The 27,354-nt window shown below is 33.5% G+C and overlaps 1 protein-coding gene across 3 annotated transcripts in view; it reads left to right on the top strand.

Annotated features, from left to right (window-relative positions):
• RALYL (RALY RNA binding protein like) overlaps positions 1-27,354 on the top strand; it is a 713,275-nt gene that overhangs the window by 302,993 nt on the left and 382,928 nt on the right. For all 3 annotated transcript variants that reach the window (XM_077771227.1, XM_077771224.1, XM_077771225.1), the window contains exon 2: positions 26,830-27,108. In XM_077771227.1, the coding sequence (XP_077627353.1) occupies positions 26,853-27,108 (256 nt within the window). In that variant the 5' untranslated portion in view covers positions 26,830-26,852. The remainder of the gene's footprint in view (positions 1-26,829; positions 27,109-27,354) is intronic.

The following is a 27,354-nucleotide window of genomic DNA, read 5'->3' on the forward strand; positions in this document are numbered from 1 at the left end:
AAATTTTAGTATATGTTCTGATGCACTTTAATAAGATACAGTTATGTAAATTGTGTTTCTTTTGTTCTTGGAAGTTAGAAAACATTAAAAAAAATACTGTTTGCCCTTCAAATGTCATTACACATCCAATACTTTCTCAATAGATGATTTAGAACACTAGAAATAATAGTGTCATGTCAATATGTAGTCACAAAGGAACATAGTTTATTAGCCAATATAATTCTTTATAAAACTCTGAAACTTGGGTGATATACTAATCAAAATCATCAAAATACTTACTATTTAACATTATTCTGTAAGTCCATGGTCAAAGCAATAAGACATAAACATTTAGGAATGATCATTCTTTTTTTTTAAGTTTATTTACTTATTTTAAGAGAGAAAGAGACAGCATGAGTGGGGGGAATGGCAGTTAGAGAGGGAGAGAGAATCCCAAGCAGTCTCTGTGCTGTGAGCACAGAGCCAAATGTGGGGCTCGAACCCCTAGAGTGGTGAGATCATGACTTGAGCCAAAACCAAGAGTCGATGCTTAACCACCTGAGGCACCCCAGAATCATCATTTCTTGTAGACTACGTGAAAACCAGAATATAGAAACTGAAAAACTACTAGAATAAATATGAGTGTATTTATATTATAAATTTATATTTATATCTTCAGCTATGTCAATTTTTTTTTCAATTTTTTATTTAAATTCCAGTTAGTCAACATACAGTGTAATATTGGTTTCAGGTGTACAATTTAGAGATTCATCACTTACATATAACACCCAGTGTTCATCACAAATGCCATCCTTGATAACCATCACTCATTTAACCCATCCCCCGGCGCACTTTCTTTCTGCCAAGCCTCAGATAGTTCTTTATAGCTAAGAGTCTGTTTTCTGGTTTGCTTCTCTTTTATTTTTTTCTTTTTACCCTATGTTCATCTGTTTTGTTTCTTAAATTCTACATATGAGTGAAATCATATGGTATTTGTCTGACTGACTTGTTTTGCCTAGCATAATAATCTCTAGGTTCATCCATGTTTTTGCAAATGACAAGATTTCATTCTTTTTGATGGCTGAGTAATATTCAGTTAAATGTATAAACACGCACACACACACACGCACACACACTCACACACACACACACACACACACACCACCCCTTCTTTACGCATTGATCAGTCTATGGACATTTGAGCTCTTTCCATAATTAGACTACTATTGACAGTACTGCTATAAACATTTGGGTGCACGTACCACTTCAAATCAGTGTTTTTGTATCCTTTGTATCCTGGGTAAATACCTAGTAGTACAATTGTTGGGTCATAAGGTAGTTCTATTTTTAGCTTTTGAGGAACTCCCATACTATTTTCCAAAGTGGCTGCACCAGTTTACATTCCCACCAACCACGGAAGAGGATTCCCCCTTTTCTGCATCTTTATCATTATTGGTTGTTTCCTGTGTTATTGATTTTAGCCATCCTGACAGGTGTGAGATGATAGCTCATCGTAGTGTTGATTCGTATTTCCCTCATGATGAGTGATGTTGAGCATCTTTTCATGTATCTGTTGGCCATCTGGATGTCTTCTTTGGAAAAAATATCTATTCATGTCTTCTGCTCATTTTATAATTGGATCATTTGTTTTTTTGAGAGTTGAGTTTGGTAAGTTCTTTATGTATTTTGGATACTAACCCTTGATCAAATGTATCATTTCCAAATATCTTTCACCATTCCAAAGGTTGCCTTTTAGTTTCGTTGATTGTTTCCTTCACAGTGCAGAAGACTTATATCAATTTTTAAATCTACATTTCTACTTCTGTCTGTCTCTCATAAAATATAAGTTGGGGGGATAGCTTACAAGCATCATTTTCTTAAAGACTTCTTAAGTGGTTCTTTTGTATAGCCAGGATTGGGACCTGTTAACTGTATTAAAAAATAGTAGTATTTTACTCAAAAAAATTGAAAGTCTTAAGCAAATGAAAATATACCAGCCAGGTTTCTAAAGGCAAGATTGGCCATAGTAAAGGGGTAGAGTGTTTTCCAAATTAATTTGTAGTTTATATAATAGTCCAATCAAAATACCAATTTTTTAAAATTTTATCGAAATATAGTTGACATACAATGTTATGCTTCAGGTGTACAACATAGTGATTTGACAATTCTACACATAACACAGTGCTCACTGTGATAAGTATAGTTACCATCTGTCACCATACAAAGTTATAGTATTATTGACAATATTCCCTATGATGCACTTTCATTTCTGTGAGTTATTTATTTTACAAGGGGGAGTTTATACATCTTAATCTCCCTCACCTTTTTCAGCCAATTCCCCTACTCTCTCTCCTCTGGCAACCACCAATTCAGTTTCTGTATTTATGAGTCTATATCTGGTTTTTGGTTGTTTTTTTTTTCTTTTATTCCACATGTAAGTAAATAATATGGCATTTGGCTTTCACAGTCTGATTTATTTCACTTAGCATAACACACTGTGAGTCCTTCTTTGTTGTTACAAGTGGCAAGATCTCATTCCTTTTTTATAGCTGAGAAAAATTTTGTTGTATGTGTATGATGTATACCACATCTTTATCATTCGTCTATCGATGAACACTTTTGTTGCATTAATATCTTGGCTATTGCAATTAATGCTGCAAAAAACAAATTGTGCATGTAGCTTTTGGAATTAGTGTTTTCATATTCTCTGAGTAAATAGGCAGCAGTGGAATTACTAAATTGTATTATATTTCTATTTTTAATTTTTTGAGGAACTTCATATAGTTTTCCACAGTGGTTGTACCAAATTACATTCCCACCAGAAGTTCACAAGAGTTCCCTTTTGTCCATATCCTCACCAACTCTTGTTATATCTTTTTTAGCTTTTGGTTTTGTTTTAGTTTTTATTTTTGTTTTGATACTGGACATTCTGACTGGTATGAGCAGATGTATCATTGTGGGTTCGATTTGCATTCCCTTAATGAGTAGTGATGAGCATATTTCCAGTGTGTCTGTTGGCCATTTGTATGCCTTCTCTGAAAAAAAATGTCTGTTTAGATCCTCTGACCATTTTTTATTCAGATTATTTGTCATATACTAAACTGTTGAAAACTATTTTTAAAATAATTTGGTAAATGACATTAATTCCAAAGTTTTTATTTAAGATTAAGTGGTTACATTTCTGTATAGCCCTCAAAGAGAAATGCAGTTAGAAGAGCGGCACCATTATATGTTCACATACCTAAAGACCTGTACATAGAATAATTAACATGATTTTTATGTATATAAGAATATATCATATTCTATAGGATATATTGCATACCATTAGCCAAACAGATGATTGTTCAGCAAATGGTATTTGAATAATTGGCTGTTCTTAGGGTAAAAAAAAAATAGATGTAGATAGATGTAGTTTCACCCAGGGGTGCCTGGGTGCTCAGTTGGTTAAGCATCTGACTCTTGGTTTCGGCTCAGGTCATGATCTTATGGTTTCGTGGGTTCAAGCCCATGTCAGCCTCCTTGCTGACAGTGTGGAGTCTGCTTGGATTCTCTTTCTCCCTCTCTCTCTGCCCACCCCTGCACTTACACTGTCTCTGACTCTCTCAAAATAAGTAAATACTTAAGAAAAAAAGATGTAGTTTCACTCACCATGATGAAAGTTTATAAATCCCATGCATCCCTTGGCCAAATCATTTTTATTCTAGGAACCATCATAAAGATAAAAATAAAAGCTACAAAGATGTAGACTTAATTAATATCGGTAATAGGGAAAATTAAACAACTCTTAAAGTCCAATATTAATTAAAGTCCTATAAGAGAATGTTAAAGTGTTTCAAAAATAGAATATCAAAATTCTATTTGTAAAAAAAGTATTAAAAATAAATTAGAAGGAAATATGACAGTTATACAGTAGAGGTTATTTTTATTTCTGCATGTTTGAAATTTCTCAATTTTTGATGTTTATTTATTCTTGAGATATAGCACAGTGGGGTTTGGAAAGAGAAAGAGAGGGACAGAGGATCCTAAAACAGGGTCCACACTCAAAGCAGTGAGCCCAATGCAGGGCTCAGACTCACAAACCATGAGATCATGGCCTGAGCCAAAGTCAGACACTCAACTAACTAATCCACCCAGGTGCCCCATAACTTCCTCAGTTTTTACATGTTTTTAAACAAACATGAATTTCTCATGAGTAAAATAGCAAGAAATATATATATATATACTATTTATATGTAGTAAGTTTATCACAAAACCTTTCTTAACTTTACTGAATATCATAAAATTAACTAAAATATGGGTTCTAAAATTTTGGGGTTTTTTTGAAGATAATATTAAAATGGTCTTTTTTTGGTCTATATATGTAATTCAGCTCCCATCAAAGACTCACTCTTTTTGTGTGTGTGTGTGTGTGATTTTGTTGTATGTAATTGTTTGGTATCTCCAATGACATGTTGAATAAGAGTGGCCATAGAGACCATGCTTAGATCATTCCTAGTCATAGAGGAAAGTACTTCAACTGCCTATCTTAAAAAGTGATGTGTAGTATTCATTTTTTTTCCAGCTTTATTGAGATATAATTGACATGACATTATGTTTCAGGTGTATAATGTGATGATTTGATACATTTGTATAAAAGATACACTCTTTAAGGAAACTGCCAAAGTAATTTAGAGTATATTTTGAAGAATGAATTTTAGAGAAAATTTTGAAAAGGAAGAATGCTAAAGAATCACTTGACCCATCCGTTTTAACATCAGAATAATGATAAATGTTGCCACAGCCTTAAAGGAAATGTTATTGACTAGAATAAAACTTCTAGGAAAATATCAAATTATACTTGACAATTTAATATGTTAAGAGGTTTCATTTGTTTTCAATGGAAGAAATGATAGCATAGTTAATATGTAGTATTGACATATTGGAACAAGAAATCAATTCTGTGTCTAGCCCTGTAAAAATAGTGAACATAAACCAAAAATGCCCAAAAGATTGTAAAGCTCCAGAAGTAAAAATTAAGTAATGAAATCTTAGAAAAGTACAAAAATGTATGTTAATCAAGACATGAAACTGAAATAATTTAAATGAAAATATAAATATATTGATTTCATAAGAATAATAATTCCTTGCTAAGGAAAGTTACCATAAAGACAGGGGAAAAAGAATTTTGAAGATAAATTTAAGTAAATAAAGAATTGCTGTGTTTATTATGCAAAGAACACTTAATAGTTGATAAGGAAAATACAGTCCACCCAGTTTTTAAAAAATAGACAAATGATTTCAACAGGCAATTCAAAAAGGAGGAAAAGTTAAAGGATGATAAATATATGAAATGGTGTTAAAATTATTAATAGAGAAATGTAAATGGAGATGATAATGAGCTACTAATTTTTCCCTATCCGATTAGTAGAAACTAAACTTACAATAATATTTAATGCTGTTGTGGGAATGAGAAAATTGGTACCTTCATGTTTTTGATGGAACTATGAAACCTATGAATAATAATTTTGGAAGTTAATATCACAGTACCTAATAAAAATTAAAATATGTATATAATTTTAACCAGTAATCCTTTTTGATAAATTTTCCACATAAAGAAAAACCAATATATTAAGCATACATGTATCAGGTATTTTTAGAATATTGGTTGCAATAGCAAAAATTAAGAAGTATTTGCATGATGATAGTATAAAAGAGTGGTTAAACAGATTATTTTAATCTGTTATAGGAAATATGTAAGTTTTAAAGAGAATGAGTATCTCCATCTGTATTGACCTGAAAGTATTTGCATATTATACTGTTAATTAACAAAAGCAAGTTGCAAAAAATGTGTATGATATGATGCTCAAATGTGTTGGGCATGTCATGAAGTGTACAGAGACAGACACACACACGTACATGCATAGCAAGTAAAGCTATATTAAATTCCAGATTTAATTAGTGTAAGGTAAGAAATCAATACAGAAAAGGAGTGAAGGCAGTGTACTTCAGCACATATTCCCTTGGCCTCGAGTTCACAAGCCAGGAGACTAGAGAGCTGTAATTATTGCTGTACCTACATGCCTGTTCTTTTATACTCAATGTATAAATCATCAGCTAGGAAAAATTTTAAATCATCAATCTATGTCATACTATGTATGAGAATGTTACAAACATTGGATTCTCCTGTCTTGTGAGACAAATTTTGTATCATTAGCAACTCACACCCATCTGAGGGCAGAAGGGAGAGTCAGATGCTGTAGGCCCATGGACAATACATCTGCCTCCATCTTTTCAGCATCCTGGGATTCCCATTCAGCATTGGTCTGCACAAGATTCTGATTCAATTCCTTTTCATTGTCTTGGTTCTAAAATAGTTTCATCTAAGGCTCCACAATTCCAGAAACACTTCTCTCCCCCATAACAACTCCATGCCTAAAAATCTGATACATTCTCATTCATGTTTTGTGTATGTTTGTGTATGCTTCAGACAAAATGGAAAATACACATTAAACAATTCCCATTTTAGTTGAGTTAGAGGACAGATGTATTAGTATTGGTAAGAAAGATTCATTTGTACTTATATATTTTTCAATATTGTTTCCCTTTGTTATAGTCTAACAATAAATTGTATTACTTTTGTCAGTTAAAAATATTTTTAGGAAAGGAAATAAATAAAAAGGAGCCTAGTTCAGAAACTTTTAGATGATTTAATATTAAAGGATAAAATCTAAAATTGAATGTGATTAGAAATATTTTTTAAATGGTAACCTCAAAATAGAATAAATAAAAAGCTATATGGGAAATACGTTAAAATTTAACAGCTGTTACTAGGTGATAGGGTTAAAGAAATAAAGATCATAAACATGTTGACAATATTACATTTTACATGGAGACAGTCAATATATGGTGGTTATTTTTATTTAAAATATTTACTCATGTGTAAGTTTCATTACATGTTTGCTTTTGTATTTTTTGTATCTTCTTTATATTTGTTAGCATATCATAACACAAAACTCCATAATTACTATTTAATGGTAAGAATGACAAAGTCAATACTGAACAAATTAACCATGACATTAGAATGATTTTTATTCTGTGGAACTTCTAGTTTATTTCTATGCATCATTATTACTCTTCCTTAATGACCATCTCTGTACCAACTAGATCACTGTGCTGTCACTAGTATTTTAAGTGTTTACTATGTACCCAGGTATTATAATAATTGCCTTCACCTCTATTCCAATGTTATGAGAAAAGTAATATCATTATCCCAATTTTACAGATAGGGTTAATGAAGGTGAGGAAAGCTAACTTTCTCAAGGTCATACAGGTGCTAGGAAATGGTGCTGCCATTGAACCAAGGTCTCTTGATTTCAGATTCTGTGATCTTAGTATTCTGTTATTCCTTCCATATCTATAATTAAATTCATAAAAGATTGGATTTTTGTCATTAATTATTACAAAGTTTATAGTTCAAATTATTGTTTTCTAAAACACTAATAATCAAAGGTTACTAGAATTTTTTCAGGTTTGAAACTATGTTTAATTAGCTAAATGAAACAATAGTTATTCTTAGGAAAAGGAAGTACTGTATTTGTTTCTAAATATCATTAGAATTAAAAATGACTGTGAAATTTAAGTAAGATAATATGTTAGGTCATGGTAGAGTAATTCCAGTTACTTTGTAGTTTATCCAAAAATATGGTTTAAGTGATTCAACAGACAAAAAATAAAATCTAAATTTATAGGATACCTTACCCCGTGTGTGGCCTTTAAATTAGTTGAGCTAGGGGCGCCTGGGTGGCTCAGTCGGTTAAGCATCCGACTTCTGCTCAGGTCATGATCTCACGGTTAGTGGGTTCGAGCACTGCGCCGGGCTCGGTGCTGATAGCTCAGAGCCTGGAGCCTGTTTCGGATTCTGTGTCTCCCTCTCTCTCTGACCCTCCCCTGTTCACGATGTCTCTCTCTCTCTCAGAAATAAATAAAACATTAAAGAAAATTTTAAAAATAAATAAATAAATTAGTTGAGCTAAAATACATGTAAAATTTTACCTGGTTGAAATACCATTTTTAGATGGAATCCTTTCAGCTCAAATCAAACTACTCTTTAAATTTTTACTTTATCAGATATTTTTCTCTCTTTTGAAGGTACCTCTATTGAAGGTAACAAAGGTAATATAAGTTTCTGCATCTAAAACCTGTCACAAGGCAGAGTTCAATTTAACAAAACAACTGTATATACTTATGTAATCAGAGAAAAGCTGTCATCTAGCTGATATTTATCTGGAAATCACTGTGCTTTGGAAATGTGTCTAAAACATATCATAGAACTAAGGTGTTTTTTGTTGTTGTTTTTGTCTTGCTGGTAAATTAATGATGGTGGAGTTTGCATTGTCCTCCCCTGCTTCTCTTCTGCACTTTCCCTGCCCTGTCTCTTTTACTTAAACAAAACACTTAGAATTACTAGGATATTATCCTCAAACCTATTTATCCATTAGATCTAGAAATAGAATTGAGTATAAGAAAAATTCTGTTCTGATTTATTCTTATTGACTACAGGTACAAAGAATTGAATTAATAATTCTCAGTTTGTGAGACACAGGCATTTGGTCCATGCATGCCTCATCTTAATCTAAAAGTAATTGTTCAATTATCAGAAAGCAAAATCTAACTATGGATTCTTCAAGTATGCAGTTCTATAGTGAACCAATGTTCAGAAATTGTGGTTGGGTGGGGTAAACTAATAGGTTTTCAGTCTGAAATTCAGGCTGTGGCATCTGGTTAGTATCTTGCAATTAGGAGGAAATAAAAAGGTCTGCCTAAGTACAAAGTATATTGGTTTATCATCAAAGATGGATTGTCTGGTCTCATTAAGTACATAGGGTTTCTGTTTGGCCCTTTTGTTGCTGTGTGACACAGAAGATAAGCTCCAGTGACTTTACAGCCAATGGTGGTTTATTTTACCCTTCAATGGCGGGGTGTGGTGTGTGTTTGGCACAAAGAAGGTCTTACCCTGCATTTGTAAAGGTGAGCTCTAGCCAATAACTTTAGCTACTGTTGTAGACAATTACAAGCAGTTTGTTTGAATGTGTATTTCACACAGTAATAATTAGGTCTTGAAGACAGTATATTTCACAATTAGCTGAGAGAATTGTAGGTTTTTGGTCTGGCCAGCCTTGTGTACAATGCTAATCCTTCCTGAAGGAGGAAAATTAAGGATATATTTCACCAGTTGGTATCTGGCAGTAGATTAATGACTGGCATTTCTAAGACTATGCGTCAAAGAATTTAAATAAACACTTGTTAGCTTGATGCATTAGTGTCAATGTGCTCTTGTTGCTATCATTGTAAAGGGAAATGATTCAGAAAAAAAATTAAAGGCGTGTTAGACACATGAAAAGGTCTTAAAGCACTTCAGAAACACTATTTTTTAAGATTATTATCCTTTAGAATAGAATTCTAATACCATGTGATATTCAAGTTCTCACACCTTGAAGAAAATAAGGTCCTCTAATTCATGAGCAACGTTAAACACTTTTCCATGTGCTTGAGACTAAAATAATGATGATTGAGTTAACCTAATCGTTTGTATTAATATGCATCACAAAGAGAAGGAGTGATGTATATTTTAATAGCTGAAGTAGGTGTTAGCTGGCCTGGGACTTAACCCTTTAGTATATGATCATTATCACTGGACATTTTAGCCTTTCTCTGTAAACAACACAAATAGTACAATTCCCATCTATATCCCACTGTTATTATAAGAATCAACAAGACAATAATAGTTAAGCATTTTTGTGAGCTTTGAATTGCTGCATTAACTTAATTACAAAACTTAATTTAAATACAAAATCTTAAGAGGAACTATAGTGTGACAGATATGTTGATAATTAACATTTATTAATTAGTACTGTATACTAAGTACTGTACAAATAATCCATATATATGTTTTAAAGCTGACTCTTTTGAAGTTTTTCCTATGATTGGATTTTATCTCATAAAAACTATAACCCATTCTATTCATAGGAAAGCAAGAACCCAAAGAAATTAAGCATTTGCCTTAGATCATGATTCTTAGGCTAATGCTACTGCTATTATAACAGGCTGATGATGCATTATAAAAATCATAAAAGGTGTTTGGTTCAAGAAGACAAAATTTAAAAAACAATATAATGCATTGAATGCTACAGTTTAAAGAAGTACAAGGGTTATCTGCCTGGATGGAAACATCTTTTGATGCTTGCATCATTAGGGTTGATGTTTGTGCTTCAATGTGTTGCATCAAAGGAGAGAATCTTTTCAGAATGAGAAAGAATGGCCTTAGATTAAGCACATTTGAGTTGGTCTGATTCCTTGTCTAATCCTCCAGTATTGAAATTTTGAAATGTCTTGTGCAGCTGCATAAGAAATAATAGCGTGATGGAATGGATCAAGGCAAATATTGGTCTGAATCCAGACTCCATTATTGCATAGTCCATAGTCCATTATTGCTAATCCTTGGACAGGTTAGCCTCTATGTGCATAATTTTCCTTATCTATAGAATGTGGATAATACTGCCTTGCTTGCTATATTTTTTAATTCGATGATAACTTACCAACCATCTAGGAAAACATCTGACAAATGTTGGAGTCCACCAAAGGACAGATGTTAATAACCTAAGCCAGCAGAGAACTGGCAAGGGATTGAGTCTAGCTAAAATCCTGATAGTTCCCTCGTTTGTTTGTTTTGTACTTAGCTGCTCTTTCTTTTTCTCTTCTTTATTTTCAGGAGTCTAAAATGTTTTCATACTTCATACTTGTTGTGTGTCTTAGCTTTGAACCCAGTCTCTCACTGTCATTTCTCTGCTTAGAGGTTGTAATTTCTGACCAATCCACCCAATTTAGATTATGTCTCTTCCCTGTTTCATCACACTGTCTACATGTGCAAAGCCAAGTATATGTAAGCCCAGACACTGTTAAAAATATCCCAGTTGTAAGATTTTAAAACTCACATAATGACTGTAGAGTATTAAGGATTAGTTTTTTCCATTGCCTTTAGTGGGTGTAACTTACCAGCCAGAAAATAGTATTTAACAAATGGAGAGTGTCTAGAGATATGGCTGCTGATACTCACCAAGCTTTGTAATCTTAGTGTACAAGCTCATGATTTTGGTACATATCCTGAGCACTCTTCTTTGAGATTTGATATCAGGAAATGTAATATCTCGCTACATTTAAATAAGTTTTCAATTGCTTCCGTTTTTTAAAATTACCCATATAGTCTATACTTTCTTGTTGATAATCATAATAATATCAACTTTTCTCATATAGCGTAAAATATGGAAGAAAGTTCATAGTAATTAAGTTACCTAATATAAACTCTTTCTTTGAAGAAAAGAAACACCAATCAATATGCGACAGTCGCTTAGATTTTCTGACTCACTTTAGCTTTACAAAGTAAGGAAATACAGTGCTTCTTCTAAAAATAAAAGCACACTTAAGAATATTCTATCACTGAAGAGTGATAAGAACTATTAATTAGTAAGTTCTTTTGAATGTTACATTTAGTTTGATCTCCAGTGTTTTTTTTTAATAGGCTTCACCCCCTGCATGGAGCCCAACATGGGTTTTAAACTCTTCAGTGTTACTAAAATTTAAGAGTGCACATCAGTTTTGTCTCAATCTAAGGATAGGCATTATGTGTCCTTGGCCCATATTCTTAGCAGGCTTTGTGTGGTGTGTGGATTGTGGCCTACAGATGTGGGTCACCCCAGAAGGAGACAGTGTTTTGCAGTTGCTAGTATCATTATAAATGAGGAATTACACTGGAGAGCCCTTAGAGTTCTGGCAGATGGTCTTCTAAAAGTGGCTGTTAATCTGCAAAGTGTTTTTTGGGAACTTAGAGATAATAAGATAACACTACAAATAATGTCTGCTGAATATGCAATAGGTAAGAAAGTATCAGCACCCTTTTAAAAATCATTTTGGCTTCTGGACTCTCAAGCCTATAAAACCTACTTACGTAGTTATAATACCTATGTTTTTCTGTATAAATCTTTGCAAAGCTGAGGTCATTACTGTTTGTTTTTATGACCCTAGGCGATATTCAATTTTATTTTACCGAATAAACTACACAGCTATCAACTAAACAATAGCAACATAGTGATAGCTATTATTTCTGACTATACTTTAGTAAAAACAAGCTCTCTCTTTATACAATGGAGAGAACCACTCCACATCCAATTTTAAAAATAGCTCTTCTTTCTTTGAATCTACCGTGTATCATGGATATGAAAATGTTTTTGTAGAGAGGGATGTCTTTATAGACCATTTAAAAATAATGATATCCATCCCAAATATGGACTTGCATGTCCCTTAATTCAGTACTGGGCACATTCTTTTCTAAACTGTTCATGAAAACTATGAGGATGCTTAAAAAGATATACCATTAATAATAGTAGTAAAAATTATTTCTTACATATCTTTGATTCTCAACATTATGATTCTTCTTTACAGAAATATAATAATCCCATCCAGTGTATATTTCAACCTGTTTGATTTACATATATATTTAATTTACATAGGCCTTGCTATTTGATTTAGATGGTGGGTCATGCCATAAAGGTTGTTAAATATATAGCTGCAAATATATATATTTATTCTATACATGCAAAGATAGTGATTGTACATGATATATGTGTCGTAGACTCTGGGTCTAAAGTTCTTTCTTCTCCAACAAGAAAGTGGATGCAGGATTAAAATGTGAGAGATGGCTAATGTCTGGGAAAGGACAAGAGCCCCTATTAAGGGTCCTTGTTCCATTTTTATTAGTATCAGAAGGCTTACAAACATAGTGATGGATATGAACAAAGAACAATGAAACTGTGAACATTAACTCATGGACGTGAGGGAAAGGGGGTCTTGAAGATATGTGGGGTTAGGGGTTTGGATTAATACAAAACAAAATCCTGGTGCTAGGCAGAAGGTTGTTTACAGCAGACAGGAGGCACCACCTCTGTTTAACTAAGCTGGTCTAGGGGACAAGAAAGACAGAGCAAACTATCACAGGGTCAGCAAGGTACCTTTCTTTTGTTAATTATAGCCACTCAGGACAACTTTGCCCTGCAGCAGTCTATAGCCCTATTTACCTGTTTGTCTAATTTGGTCTTTCCTTCCTGTGAAAGCAGCTTTCTGCTATAGTACTAAATTGGGGGGGNATATTGGGGCCTTTGCCCTGCCCTCTCTATACTGGGGCCTCTGTTCTGCCTTCTCTATACTGGGACCTTTACCCTGCCCTCTCTATACCTATGTACCTAATCTTGTTTACCCAAACTTGGGTGTGAGCAACCTATGGCTCTGTAATTCCTTTTGCCTTGTTCACCCATCAGTGCAGGCTCAGGGAATTCCTAAGCTTATTCCCCACATATATGTACACATGGTGTGTGTGTGTGTGTGTGTGTGTGTGTGTGTGTGTGTGTGTACTTGTACCAGAATGGAATACGTTTTTGGATGACAAAGGAGGGGAGAAACATATTTTTCCCCCAAGAGATATGACAGAGCCTTTTACAAATGTTAACCTGTCAGATTTTCTCCTCCATTGGAATCTCTGGCTGCTTCTGTCAGGAATTTTGACCCTCAATAAAATTCATCATGTAATCATTGAAAACAATGGATTTACCAATCACTACAGTTTTATAAAATTATCTCAAAATTATTTTTTAAAAGTCTAATTGTTATTTACCTGGTTGGGGAGTTGAAGTAGTAGTGTTGATGTAGGTATACATTTAATTCAAATGAATAATATCAGTAAGAACCAGAAAGAATAGTAGACATTTACCCATTCATTCATTATAAATTTTCATTGATGAATTTAAACGAATGAATTTAACAAAAGTTAAGCACACTTGTGATCAAATCTGTGATCAAAACCTTGAGCTAAATTATATAAAACAGTGTTTAAACGTATATTATATATATATATACATGTGTATTACACACACACACAGGTATTCATGCCTGCATTTAGCTTAGTAAGAAAATAAAACTGCATGAAAGGATAGATATAAGCCATAAGTAGTTCGCTTTGTTTCTACATATTTTTGCTAAAATTATCTATAAAATCAAATTAACAAGTTTATCCCTCCTTGCAAGGTTTTGTATAACTCACTGACCAGAGATTTAAATATTGTAAATGAAACAATAGCCTGAAGAAGCTATTTTGTTGTTTATATTTTGAACCTACATGATCTCTCAGCAGTATAGTTTGAAATATTTTAAATAATAATGTGTTCTGAGAAAAATCTGTATGTGAAATTTGTTTCGAAACCTTCAGTGATCACCCTGTTGAACCCAAATTCACATCAAGCCAAGGTTAAAGGTCTTGGCTTAATGCGAAGCAAGGATAAAAGATAATAATTGCAAGACAAAGACTGTATAAAGAGGAGGCTCAAAACCGTTTTCTACTTTTCAGGTATAAGCTTCCCTGGGTATCCAATCCCCAGGAGGATCTCTGACTATAGATCCTCTCCCTATCAGGGTGGAGTTCTGCCCAGCCGCAGATCCAATTTTCGTTTTGTTCTGAGAGTCATAGAGTTATTCTGGCTACATCCTGTTAAGGTGGTGTAGAATAGACATTTGTAAATCATAAACCATTGCTATCAGTATGTTATGTGTGATCTACAATATGAATTTTAATTTCTCTCTGTCTCATCAGCTTGGAAGTTAATAAGGGCCTGATATATCATATATCTGAATAAATGTATTTGTCTGTGTAGAATTGCCCAGTCTCTGGAGTCTGACCTTCCCAGAATATTACCCCCGCAGACTATCTCACTATTTTTAGCAGAAATTGTAAGAATTATTTGTAGCAGTATCTCAGACATTTCCAACAAGTGTTCAAATAGAGGCGTTGCCAACACTGAATGTTGTTACCTGCGTACATGAAATGTACATTACAGATGAAGTTTAGATGCAGGTAATCATCCTGAATCATCCTGTCTCCTCTGCACTATTGTGGTTTCCACTTGCAAAGGGAAGCACTCAAACAGAAGATGGATGAAACACAAAAATCATTTCTGAAAGTATATGTATAGACCACACGCCCAGACCTTTTGGGATATCCTTATTATCTATATGCCATTATACTCTAGGACTAGGTCATAATACTAAAGGCTAGATACGTGTAGAGTCACAGTTGCTTCATGAGTATAAGAAAAATATCAACCAAGGCTGTGATGTGTCACTTGTTAATTAAAACCTTTTCAGGATGTTGATTCACAAGAACCTCTTTTGAGAACAATGTGCTAACTCCAAAATTACAATGATCTCAGATACACTATTATTAGAAGCTGTATCATATCAGTGTCATATCTCCAGAGGTCCCTGCAAAAGCACTTTGGGAAAAACCTGGTGGAAAGCAGTAGAAATCAGAGTCCAAATCTAGCTCCAGAGAAGTTATCAGTTAGAAACCTAAGCATCACAGAGGTTAACATAGGTTTCTTTAATCTAGAAAGAGGCAGAACTGACTATACTTTTCATGGGATGAAACCCAATCACAAGGTAAACTTTGAAAAAAAATGTTTTTTTAACTCCAGTGTAGTTAACATATAGTGTTACATTAGTTTCAGGTGTACAAGATAGTGATGCAGCAATTCTATACCTTACTCGGTGTTCATCATGAAAAGTGTACTCTTAATCAGCTTTTAAAAATATTATGGATCATTTGTACAGAACAGAATAGAACTAGTCTAATAAATGTTAGTAATCCTTGCATATATAAATCCAACAACATCATTCTTAAAAATGAAGAGTTTTCTTTCTTGAGTCTGACAATTTATACTAGTTATGCTAATATTAAAACCTAGTAGAATGTCTATGTGAAGACTACAAACTTCTAGAGAATTAAGCCATGTAAGTGGCATAGTTATCTCATACCTACAGTTACCCTCTCCTTACTATTATTTATGGCATAAGATCGTAAGAAATCTTAACTTTCACTGAGTTTATAAATAGATGATAATTAATAATAACCCTATAGCCTCTATTCAGAAAGGGCATCCATAACTTTTAATTTCCATATTCCTGGGATTTTCTAATGTTATGTGGAGATTCTGCCTGATGTAGCTATGGGTAGGGGACAATTGGAATGTTTTGTGTATTTTCACAGACTATTGCCTCAATAGGGACAGGATTTATTCCACCAAAGAGAAATTATGCTCTGAATCAGTTATTTGCAATACATGAATTGCTAGATGCTATCATTTATGATGCTGCATCTGCATTCATAGCAGTTGAGTTTAAGGAATTTGTAAACAGAAACTTTATCTGATCTAGACATACAGTAAGCATTTTCACTCTATCATTTTTATTGCTACTTAATACAGCTCTAAGCATTCAAGATTGTGGAGGGCAATTCAGCATTGCACCTCTGTAGGGCATTTATTTGTATTTCAGGAAAGCACAGAAATGTCAGGGGATTGGATGTGGGATTTAAAACCTTTTATTCTAGGGCTGGTCTTCCAAAGCCACATCAATAATGATTGAAAGTTGTTCATCTCTGCGGGCAGTTTAGTAGCCTACATGAAATCACTTAGTGGTCTGAATTTAACTCCTGAGGGAACTGTCATGATTGACAGTTTGAACAAAGAGGACAAGAGTGGAATGGACCTGTTAACTAGGAGTGAGTGAATTTCTCCTGTGGGCATGACAGTGTTTATCTCCTGCAATTTAGCTTTAAGTGACCTGAGAGTTTAAAATGGAGAAAGATGTTTTATTCAGTGGGGGAATATGGTTGGCAGTACAGAGTTTCGTTCCACTGAATACACAAGAACAATCCTCCTAATATTTCTCCATTGCTGTCTTCATATAATGCATCAATTAGAAGTGAATATTACGATGCTTTCACTTTGAATGTCCATATTTATGTTTTTTAGATTTCATTAATGTCAGCTATATCGTACCATTTATAATTGTGTGGCTTGCAGAAGAAGGTGAATACAAAGGTATATGCAGTCTTTCTATTTTATATTTTTTCAGGGAAACTCTATAAGGAAAAATTCACGAGAACCATCTCTGGGCATTCTTAAGAGACTATGTTACCTGGCATTCTTAATATCATTCTCAACATAAATCACGGTCAAAGTCATAACAGTTGTGGCTATTCGTTTCTGCATAACATAAATAGTTACAGTGATGATCAGTCTTTTCAATGTAGAACTCTTGGGTACTATAGTGATTGGTGTCTTCCTCTTGTAAATTGGAACACTTTTCTGAAAATAGTCCAGATCCCAACGGAAATGAAGGAAAAAGAAAGAACCCTCTCCTAACTACTGTGAGTGAACATTTAATAAGTACTTAACCAATGGCAGATATACAGTAAGTTCTATTTCTATGTGCTTGTTAAATATAGAATAGAATAGTGTACCTGTTGCATAACTGCTTTTGAAATAATTTTAATGATTTATAGACCATCTTTTAAAATTCAAAATCTCTTAAATGGAACCTCCTTTAACAATGGTTACAACAGGCATTAAAAAAGAAGGGTTATGTAATGAATGAAGTGACACTGATTATTTGTGCCATACTTTATTCTGACTTCATGTCCCAGCCTACTAAGGAGTCTTCTCAAATAGCCCCTGGCTTCTACATGGATGTGGTTGACCAGTCAGAAACCAAGGTAATGGTGCCTCATTGTCCATAACCTCTGCAGATAATGGTTCAAATAGCAGTGAGTGCTATTTATCCCTTATATCACAAAGGCACTGTCCCTGACTGACTTATTTTCCCTAGTCAAGTAAAAGTGCCTAATTGCTTTGACTTCTCTATATAACTCAAACAATCTTCTGCCTAGGTCATGTTGACCAGTGGAGTTATTTTGAAAGTGTAATTACAGTCAGCATCTTAAGCAACTTGTGGGACTAAAGGTTCTATTTTGCAGAGAAAGCTTTTAAGAACATTGCATGCTATAAATTTCATAGATTCATATCAATTTGTTCATATTGTAGAGGATATAAGTATACTTCAGGATAAATCCATAAGTGAATACTGCTGAGTTATATCACCATGTGGCTTTATCTCACTGAATCTTGTTGTTTTTAATTTAAAGTTGATAGTTAATTTTACTTGTAAAAACTTATTGGAATCTTATACATTGAATGTAGAGATCAAATAGACAATGCTTACATGATTCCTGAAATAATAGATACAACACCAGTCACAATGTCTCTAATGACTCAAAGGAAGTTTGTTCTGTTTCATGAAAACTCAAAACACAAGTAAATTCTTACCCTTGGGGGATGTGAACTTATATGGACTAAATTATGTCCCTTCAAAATTCATATGGTTGAAGCCCTAACACCTAATGTGATATTATTTGAAGACAGGGTCTCTGGGAAGTAATTAGCTTTAGATGAGGTCATAAAAGTAGGGCTCCTATGATGGGATCAGTATCTTTATAAGAAAACAAAGAGAGACCAGAGCTCTCTCTCTCTCTCTCTACCATGTGAGGACGCAGTGAGAAGGTAGCCTTCTGCAAACCAGGAAGAGCGCTCCTACCAGGAAATGAATCAGTTGGCTTAGGCTTCTAGCCTTTAGAACTGTGAAAAATAAGTGTCTGCTGTTTAAACCGTCCAGATTATAGCATTTTATTGTAGCAGCCCAAGTTGATTGATGCATGAAGAAAGAAGGGAACTGTACTGATTATCTTTTCCTTGCTTTACTGTTGATACTTGGCCTAGCCTAACCAGTGCTCTTTCAGATTGATCATAATTTACACATGGTTGTGTCTGATCTCTTATGAGCTAAGGTGATGGTTTCTTTAGACCATACCCCTCTGCCAAATAATGGTTGGATCTATAGCACCAATTAAATAATTTACAAGAGATGCTCAACACTTCTATTACGTTTTATTTATAAATTTTCAATATTTATTAATTTGTTTTCCAAAATAATTTTAATTCAGATTAACATAGAAGTTGATTAATATTCCCAGTTCTTAACTAAGTTTGAAATCCTTTGATTTCCAATTTATATTACAGTCACCAATATAAAATGATTACCTTTTCGTAACTACAGTTGTTACATTATTTATACCTATATATTTATTTGTTTTTGTTTTCCAATCAACCACTTAATCTCCAGATTAAAAAACTTATTTCTTAGTCGTTAACGGCTCTATTCAAATATAATCACTACTTTTAAGATAATTTTGCTAACATTGTTTGCTTTATAGAATTGATGCTATTCTTATTTTTATAGTAATTTTATTTTTCTATTGCTTACAATAATTTTCTTAAATTTTAATGTTCTGCCTGGAATTATAGAATGGAATACTATCATTTGCTTAATTTTAAAACCTTTCTATATCCCATTAAATGGCATTTTAAACCATTTTTCTTCCTAAAATATCTCATATTAATTTTCTGTGAACTTTATCACATCGCCTTTACTATCAGTGAGTCCTTATTAGAAGCAAAATCTTTTATATCTTTACATTTGTTTACACACAAACTAGTAGTTAAAAAGGAAAGTGGAAACTGGGTTTCTTGGTTCTTAGAGGTGACTACTGCCACAATATTATACACAGTGACTGAGGCACATAGTTTAACAAAAGTATAAAGAATACATTGATGTGTATATAATTAACATTTTCAGAACTTAACGAGTAGGAAATTTCGCTTTTGTACTGAATGTTATTCATAGTTGTAGTAACTGAATTGTAATACTGAGATAGAAGGGCTGCTGAAGGATACAATATTTTAATAGTGTTTTTCATTTCTTTATAATCAACAGTTAAAACTTTAATAAACATTGGACAATACTACTTAACATTAATATATTAAAATATAATATGTAGACTTAATAAAATGTGCATTTAACAAAGGAACTCAGAGTAATTTTATTGTATTTTTAAATAATAATAACTTTGTATGTTAATATCCCTGGGAAGCTCTAAACAGTAATTCATGTTTCTCTGAGTACTAGAGAAATATGCTGTTTCTGTTATCAGTGCCAGTCTAGCTAAGCTCTTAAACTTCATTTCAGAGACCAGAATATCTCTCTCTTATTTAGCTGATAGTCTGTTTGCCCATTCTTCCTCTTCAACCTAATGAATCAGAAAATATTTTCAATGTGATACTTAGGGAAGAGCTGTAGACATCAACATTACTTTCAGTATGTTAGAACAGCTAGTGACAGGTAGGAGTAGGAAGATGTTTAAGCCTTCTAGAAAATAGTTGAGGATTTATAATTAAATTATTTTCTTTCCTATTTGACCAAGGAATTTTAGTATTTGCAATTTATCCTTACTGAATTTGTCCAAGTGTTCGTTTGAGATATTTTTGTGATCTGAAAAAATTGGAAACAAGCTAAATGCTCATCAAGCGAATAAAGAGGGTGTGTGGGAGACTCAGTAGATTAAGCGTCTGAGTTGGGCTGAGGTGATGATCTCAGGGTTCATGAGTTGATGCCCCAAAACTCTGCTGTTTGCACAGAACCAGCTTTGACTCCTCTGTGCCCCTCTTTCTCTGCACCTCTCCTGCTGGTTCTCTCTCTTTCTTTCTCAAAATAAATAAATAAACTTAAAAAAAAAGAATGAAGAAAATGATGGTATAGCTCATTACTATGTGATTGTTAAGTTATATTCAATAAGATTATTTAACAATATAATAAAATGGGTATTGAAATGATAAGTAATGAACGTGGTATGTAGATTATGATTTTTTTTTCTAATTTACACCTCCTTTTCTTCCAAATACTGGAAAGAAATGACAAAGAAAATATAATATTTTAATAGTAAATATCTCCAGGTTGGAATTACATGTTTTTCTTTCATATGTATATACAATAAAGCCTTGGTTTGCAAGCATAAATCATTCCGAAACATGCACTTGTATACCAAAGTGAATTTCAAAACATATTGGCTCATTTGTGATCATGTGACATTTGGCATCCGTAGTACTCATATCGCAAGACCTCACTCATTTGTCAAGTGAAAATGTATTAGAAATGGTTGTTTGTCTTGAAGAACACTTTGCACAAGTTACTTGCAATCCAAGGATTTACTGTACTTCCCTTCATGTGTACTTACTCCCAAAATATTTGCTTTTAAAAGGCTATCTTTGGGGGCACCTGAGTGGCTCAGTTAGTTGAGTGTCTGACTTTGGCTCAGGTCATGATGTCATGATTCAAGAGTTTGGGCCCCACATGGGGCTTGCTGCTGTCAGCACGAAGCCTGCTTCAGATTCTCTGTCCCTTTCTGTCTCTGCCCTTCCCCTTCTCATGCTCTCTCAAAAATAAATAAAACGTTAAAAAAAAAGTTACCTCTAGATTCTTTCAGGCAGTAGTTTGAGATTTAAGAATTGAATATTCATGTGGCACCTGAGTGGCCTCGTCAGTTAGGCATCCAACTTTGTCTCAGGTCATGATCTCCCAGTTCAGGATTTTGAGCCCACAGCGGGCTCTGGGCTGACAGCTTAGAGCCTGGAGCCTGCTTCAAGTTTGTGTCTCCCTCTCTCTCTGCCCTTCCCCTGCTCATGCTCTGTCTCTGTCTCTCTCAGAAATAAATAACAAATTTTTAAAAAACGTAAAAAAAAAGAATTGAATATTTGTATAATTATTATATTTACTTTATGAATGGTAGAGATATCACCACATATACTTGATTGTTCTATGGCAAGTGGATAGCTAAAGACTTTTCACAAAATAGTATTTATGAAGTTTTGTGTATTTTATTGAAGAATTTTCACTGCCCTGGTAAACATAAGTAAATTGTGGATGGTTTTCTAAAGAATAAATTCATACTTTTTAAGGGGGCCTTCTTTTGGTTTATTTTGTCTGAGAAGAGGCATTAAATACATTAGTTTATTTCAGTTAAGTTTTTTCTCTTTTTCTAATCATAAATCTAAGCAGTTTTATACCAACTTTTTAAATGGAGAAATATTCAAGCACATTTAGATGAGCTGAAAGTATTTGGAAGACAACTGTCTTCTTATGCATACTAAGAAATTAACTATGTCCTTTGAGTTTTTGTAATATCCTTTAATGATGAATTGAAATATATTCTTTTTTTAAAGTTTATTTTTATTGGGAAACAAGATGGGGGAGGTGCAGAGAAAGGAGGGCCAAGGAGCCCAAGTGGGCTCCTCGCTGACAGCAGGGAGCTCAATGCGAGATTCTAACTCATGAACCGCGAGAAGTTGGACGCTTAACCAACTGAGCCACTCAGGCACCCCCAGTTTCTTCTGATTCAAAAAGTTTTTTCTAGTCTTATCAACTGGANTTTAGCCTTATGGCACTTACTTGAGTATTAGCTGTAGAGTGTAGCAGATTATAACATTTAGGGCATGAAATTTTTTTCTTACTCATTTTTGTATCCCTTTCATCTTTTCCCAGGTTCTTGAATATAGTATTATTAATATTTTTAGCTGACTTTCTTGAATACCCGGGTATTTCTTTATGCACTTGTTATATTTGTTGTTCATTCTTTGTTCAATACGAATATCTGAAGAAATCTAAAATTTAGACTGGGAATTCAGCACCATGAAATCAAGAGGAGGATAGAATTTATTACCCTGTAAATCTTGTCTGCTCCAAATTTTTTTTCTCTAAAATAAACTTTAATGTTGTCTTTAATTCATAATGAATGTATCCTTCTTAGAGTCAAGGGTAGAAATCTCCTTCAAATACAAATAAAAGGCGTTAAGTACTCTAAACACATTCTTTATGACTTTATAGAGCATTCACCATCTCTGGGATATTTCAGAATGAAAACCCTCCTCTTATGTTAACCTTCATATGGCAACTGTTTGAATTTTTACTTTTTCTTCTCCTGAAATATATCTAATACCATCATATCTTTTGTAAGTTTCTGGGACCAAAATACCTCCATAATACATAAATAAAACACATTGTTTCTGATTTTTGTTTACTCTATATTTTTGAAAGACCAGAGTCCTGTTAGCTTTTGGGGTATGAAAACCCACTAAAATACCACTTTAATTTTAACTAAGTAAAATTAAAAATTTGGTACCTCAGTCTCACTGGCAACATCTTAAGTCTTCAAAAGTCACAGGCTTATTGACTATCATTTTGGATCGTGCAGGTATAGAATGTTTCCATCTTTACAGAAAGTTCTGTGGGGCAGCAATGATTTACACTTTCATAAGTGTAATTTACATTTACAGCAGCTTTCATAAACACTTAACAGTAGCTCCATTCAAACTTCTAGCTTAAAAACAAAGACAAATTCTATGTGTAGTTGCGTTTCCACCAAAAAAAAACCATTTTTCTCTTGTCATTTCTTTTGTAGGATAACATCTCCTGTTGTCTTCCTTTTTTTTTTTTTTCCTTACAATGTAAGCATTCTTCCAATGCCTCACAGCTCCCTGATTTTCTCTTTTTATCAGTGGTTTTCAACAATTTGATTATATGTGTCTGGGTGTGGTTTTCTTTGTGTTTATTCTGATTGGACCCAATCAGAAAGAGATTCTTGGATCTGTGGGATCATATACTTTTCATCAAATTAGGAAGATTTTTGGCTATTATTCTTTTGAATTTTTAATCCTGTGAGACTCCAGGTATATTGTATTAAATAGCTTGATACCATCATATAACTCACTGAGGCCCTGTTTAATTTATGTCCTCAGTGTTTTATCTCTATAATACGCTTTGGATATTCACTATTTCTACAACTTCAAATTCACAGATCTGTTCTCCTGCAGATTCTTATCCCCTATAATATCCATTAAGTATATATATTTTTATTTTACATATAATCTTCATCTTTAGACATTCCCCTTAATTCTTTTTTTTTTATATTGCTAATTTTTCTTCTGGTAATGGGTCATATTTTCTGATTTGTGAGATCTCTAGGAATGTTTGATTGGATGTTCAATATTTTATATTTTATGTTGTTGAGTGTGTCTGAGTTTTATTTTTTACAGAAGTATTGCACTTTGCTCTGGTAGACATTTAGATTGTTTTTGATGTAGTTTGATCATCATGAGACTTGTTTTTAACTTTTCTTAGGGTGATCCCTGAGTAACTTTCACTGTAGGGATCACTCATCCCCATCACTAAGGCCTGGCCCTTCTGATGTCTAAACGTAATGCTCCAGGGGTCCAGTTTGGGCACTCCACTGTTGCTGGTAGAAACTGCAATGATTCTCAGACTTTTATGGGTCTGGAAACCACAGCTTTCCAATAACTTTGTAGCCAACCTCATAGAAGCTCACCTTTTGCATGTGTAATTTAGGAACCAGCATAGATTCAAAGGATCCCTAAGACTATTTCTGGAGTTGTCTTTATTAGCTCTCTTCTTTCTAGAAATCTGCCTTACAAATTCCTGCCTCCTCAGACTCCCTGAACTCTGATTTCTCTTGCTTCAACCGAGTAAGATAGCTGTCTGTGTTTTCAGTTGCACACACATGTACACATACACATGTATCTCAGCAACAATGACCTAAAATATGTTTCTTTTACCTGAGATGTCATGGCCCTGCAGTACCTGTGGTTTAATGTCCAAAAATAGTTGTTTCATCTCTATTAGCCTGTTTTTCTAGTTGTTAGAGTCAGAAAGGTTAATTTATAAACCTCTGTTATTACACTGTCTGAAAGCGGAAGTCCTTCAAGTGATTGAAGATTCGTGTAATAGAGAAGTACAAGCTAAATATCACACCATGAATTAAGACTTGATTTTGCAGAGAAGGTAGAAATGTTAATATACAGCAGAATGACAAAACTCCATCATTTTAAATACTGATAGAAACTGATAAGCAATTTTTGTGTGAGAAAACAGGCACATAACAGATTCTAAGGTGATGAGGAGTCAGTAGGTAGAATTACACAATTGGCAATTTGGAGACACAGTTTTGAGAGTCATTTACATAGAGTAGAAGGATAGAGTCAGAGTGAGCATGCTGATATCTACAGTGAGAAGTCTAGTACAGCTATGTCGTCATCTTCAATTTGACCATGGGGCTGGCTCTGTCAACCATGGGTCTGACCTAATCCAACAGCTCTTGAGTTGGCATTTTAACCAGTTTGTCCCTTGTCAGGAAATAAAACAGCAACCAAAGTAATTGTTTATACTTGAAAGTAGCTGATATTTCTAAAAATATTGATCACATAAGAGCAAAAAGAAAATAATAGTATTTCTATGGATTGCATTATTGATGTTGACTTAGAGTGGCAAGAAAGATAACATTCTGTTGATTCTGGTGCCCCCAAAATGGATATTTAGTTTGCTTTTTCCTCTCAATGTGAATAAAATACACTAAATTATATGAGAAAGCTAAACATTTACTTAAAATACATATGTACACCTTAATTTTTCTTTTTTTTAAATGAATTCTCAGAGCATTTGTCTTGAGGTATGTAATAGCTCAAATTGCATAATTAAAAAAATCATCAGCTTTCCTTTCTTTCAACTCTAATTTGAATAATTCATAAAGCAACAACTTATCTAGCTAAACTGAAAAAAACCCAAGCAGTAACATAATCCTTGTTTTTAATGATGCCATACTCGTTTTCTGTGAATAAATAAATGTTTATGAACTCGTTCTTCATTATAAAGAGATATATACAATTTGGACTGTCCAATATTTAGTACAATTTTAATAATCCAAGATAACTAATAATCTAATTTGAAACATTTTTTATGTTATCTGGTTGCTCTTGAATTCAGGAGTAACTGGTTTAAATGCATAGTAAGTTTTCAAACATATTTAATTACATGTCTTTAAGACTTCTAGCACTTTAATGCTCAAATTAAAATGTCACTTAAAATTATTAAGAAAATAAGATGGACTTATTAATTGTTTTTATAGCTATAAGTTTTTAAAAGAAATCACTCGTATAAAAATACATCACTGGTAAAATGTGATAATTAGCTAATCATCAAGACCAGAGATTGTATCCTTGTTGAAATTTTAATTTGATCACACTGACTTTTTAAAAATGTTAGTTGCTGTAGAAGATATCTATCCAAAAAAGACAGGAAGGAAGGGAGGGAGGAAAGAAAGAGGTGCTTAATAAATATTGTTGGATAAAGGAATGAATGAATGAATGAAATTTTAAAACCTTACAAAAATAAATCTGTAAGTGCTGGAACACTTAGAAATAGAAGTTTCATCGAGTTTAATTAAGCACAATTAAATACTCTGCCAAGCTCAAAAAACAGTTTTTGGAAATACTGGCAGTCCTTAGGCAACATAGGAACTGTTAGTTAAATGAATTAAAAATGAGTTTGAGAATAGAAATTTCAACACAGATACTCAGTGAACTAATTTGCTGAGCATTGATAAAAAACTAGCCTTTTTTTTTCTTTTAAACCAACATATGATATTGGTTCAGTTAGATAGAGGCTACAGAATTAACTCTGGTTAAATCCCTTACTTCCACAATCATGTTTTTCTTATGTTAAATTTTTAAATTGTTTTAAACCTTTTTTCTCTTCCGCCGCATTTAGTGCAAAGAATTGTTAGTTTGTGATAGAAGGTGATGATGAAATAGCCAATATATGTACCTTTTACAGAAAATACAGAACTAAAAATGCATTTCTCAGCAATAAAATTGTAGATTATTCCTCAAACTTGCCTCTGAAAAAGTGATAGACTTAAAATGAGAATGACAAATTCATTATTTAGGTCTGAATTTGGAATAAATAAGTCAGGAATTTATTTATAACTATATGCTAAGTGTTAATCGTGTTTTTTTTTTTACTGCATTTTTTAATGCAGCGTTCACCTTTTATATTACTAAATTTTCTTCTCAAGAAAATCAGTAGGAGTCAGGGATTTGAGGTGACCTGGTACACTACTGAAAAATTGTTAAAAACCAGTAGTATCCATTCAATCTAATTATTTTCCCTTTGATTGTTTTTGTATGTTTGTTTAAGGATTAAAACAAGGTGAGCCAACCATGACTGGCAAAACACAGACCAGCAATGTCACCAATAAGAATGACCCCAAGTCCATCAACTCCCGTGTTTTCATCGGCAATCTAAATACAGCCATTGTCAAGAAAGTTGACATTGAAGCCATTTTCTCAAAGTATGGAAAAATAGTTGGATGCTCAGTTCACAAAGGTTATGCATTTGTACAGTACATGAGTGAGCGGCATGCGAGAGCTGCAGTGGCCGGAGAAAATGCCAGGATCATCGCCGGCCAACCACTCGGTAAGTCATGCTCAGTTCTGGTTCTCATATTCATGCTCCAGTCTTTGCACATGTCTTCCTGTGTTTTTACTATTAAGTAAGTCATGCTCAGTTCTGGTTGTCACATTAGTGCTCCAGGCTTTGCACATATCTGCCTGTGGTTTTACTTATTAAGCCAGCACTACCATAATGTCTACCTCCTATTTAACCAATTATAATGTTTGCATATTTGTAATTTACATTAATTTCTTGTTCTCTGCTGTTTTA

The sequence above is a fragment of the Crocuta crocuta genome, unplaced genomic scaffold (assembly GCF_008692635.1).
Source record: "Crocuta crocuta isolate KB4526 unplaced genomic scaffold, BGI_CrCroc_1.0 scaffold235, whole genome shotgun sequence".
In the NCBI taxonomy this organism is placed as follows: domain Eukaryota; kingdom Metazoa; phylum Chordata; class Mammalia; order Carnivora; family Hyaenidae; genus Crocuta; species Crocuta crocuta.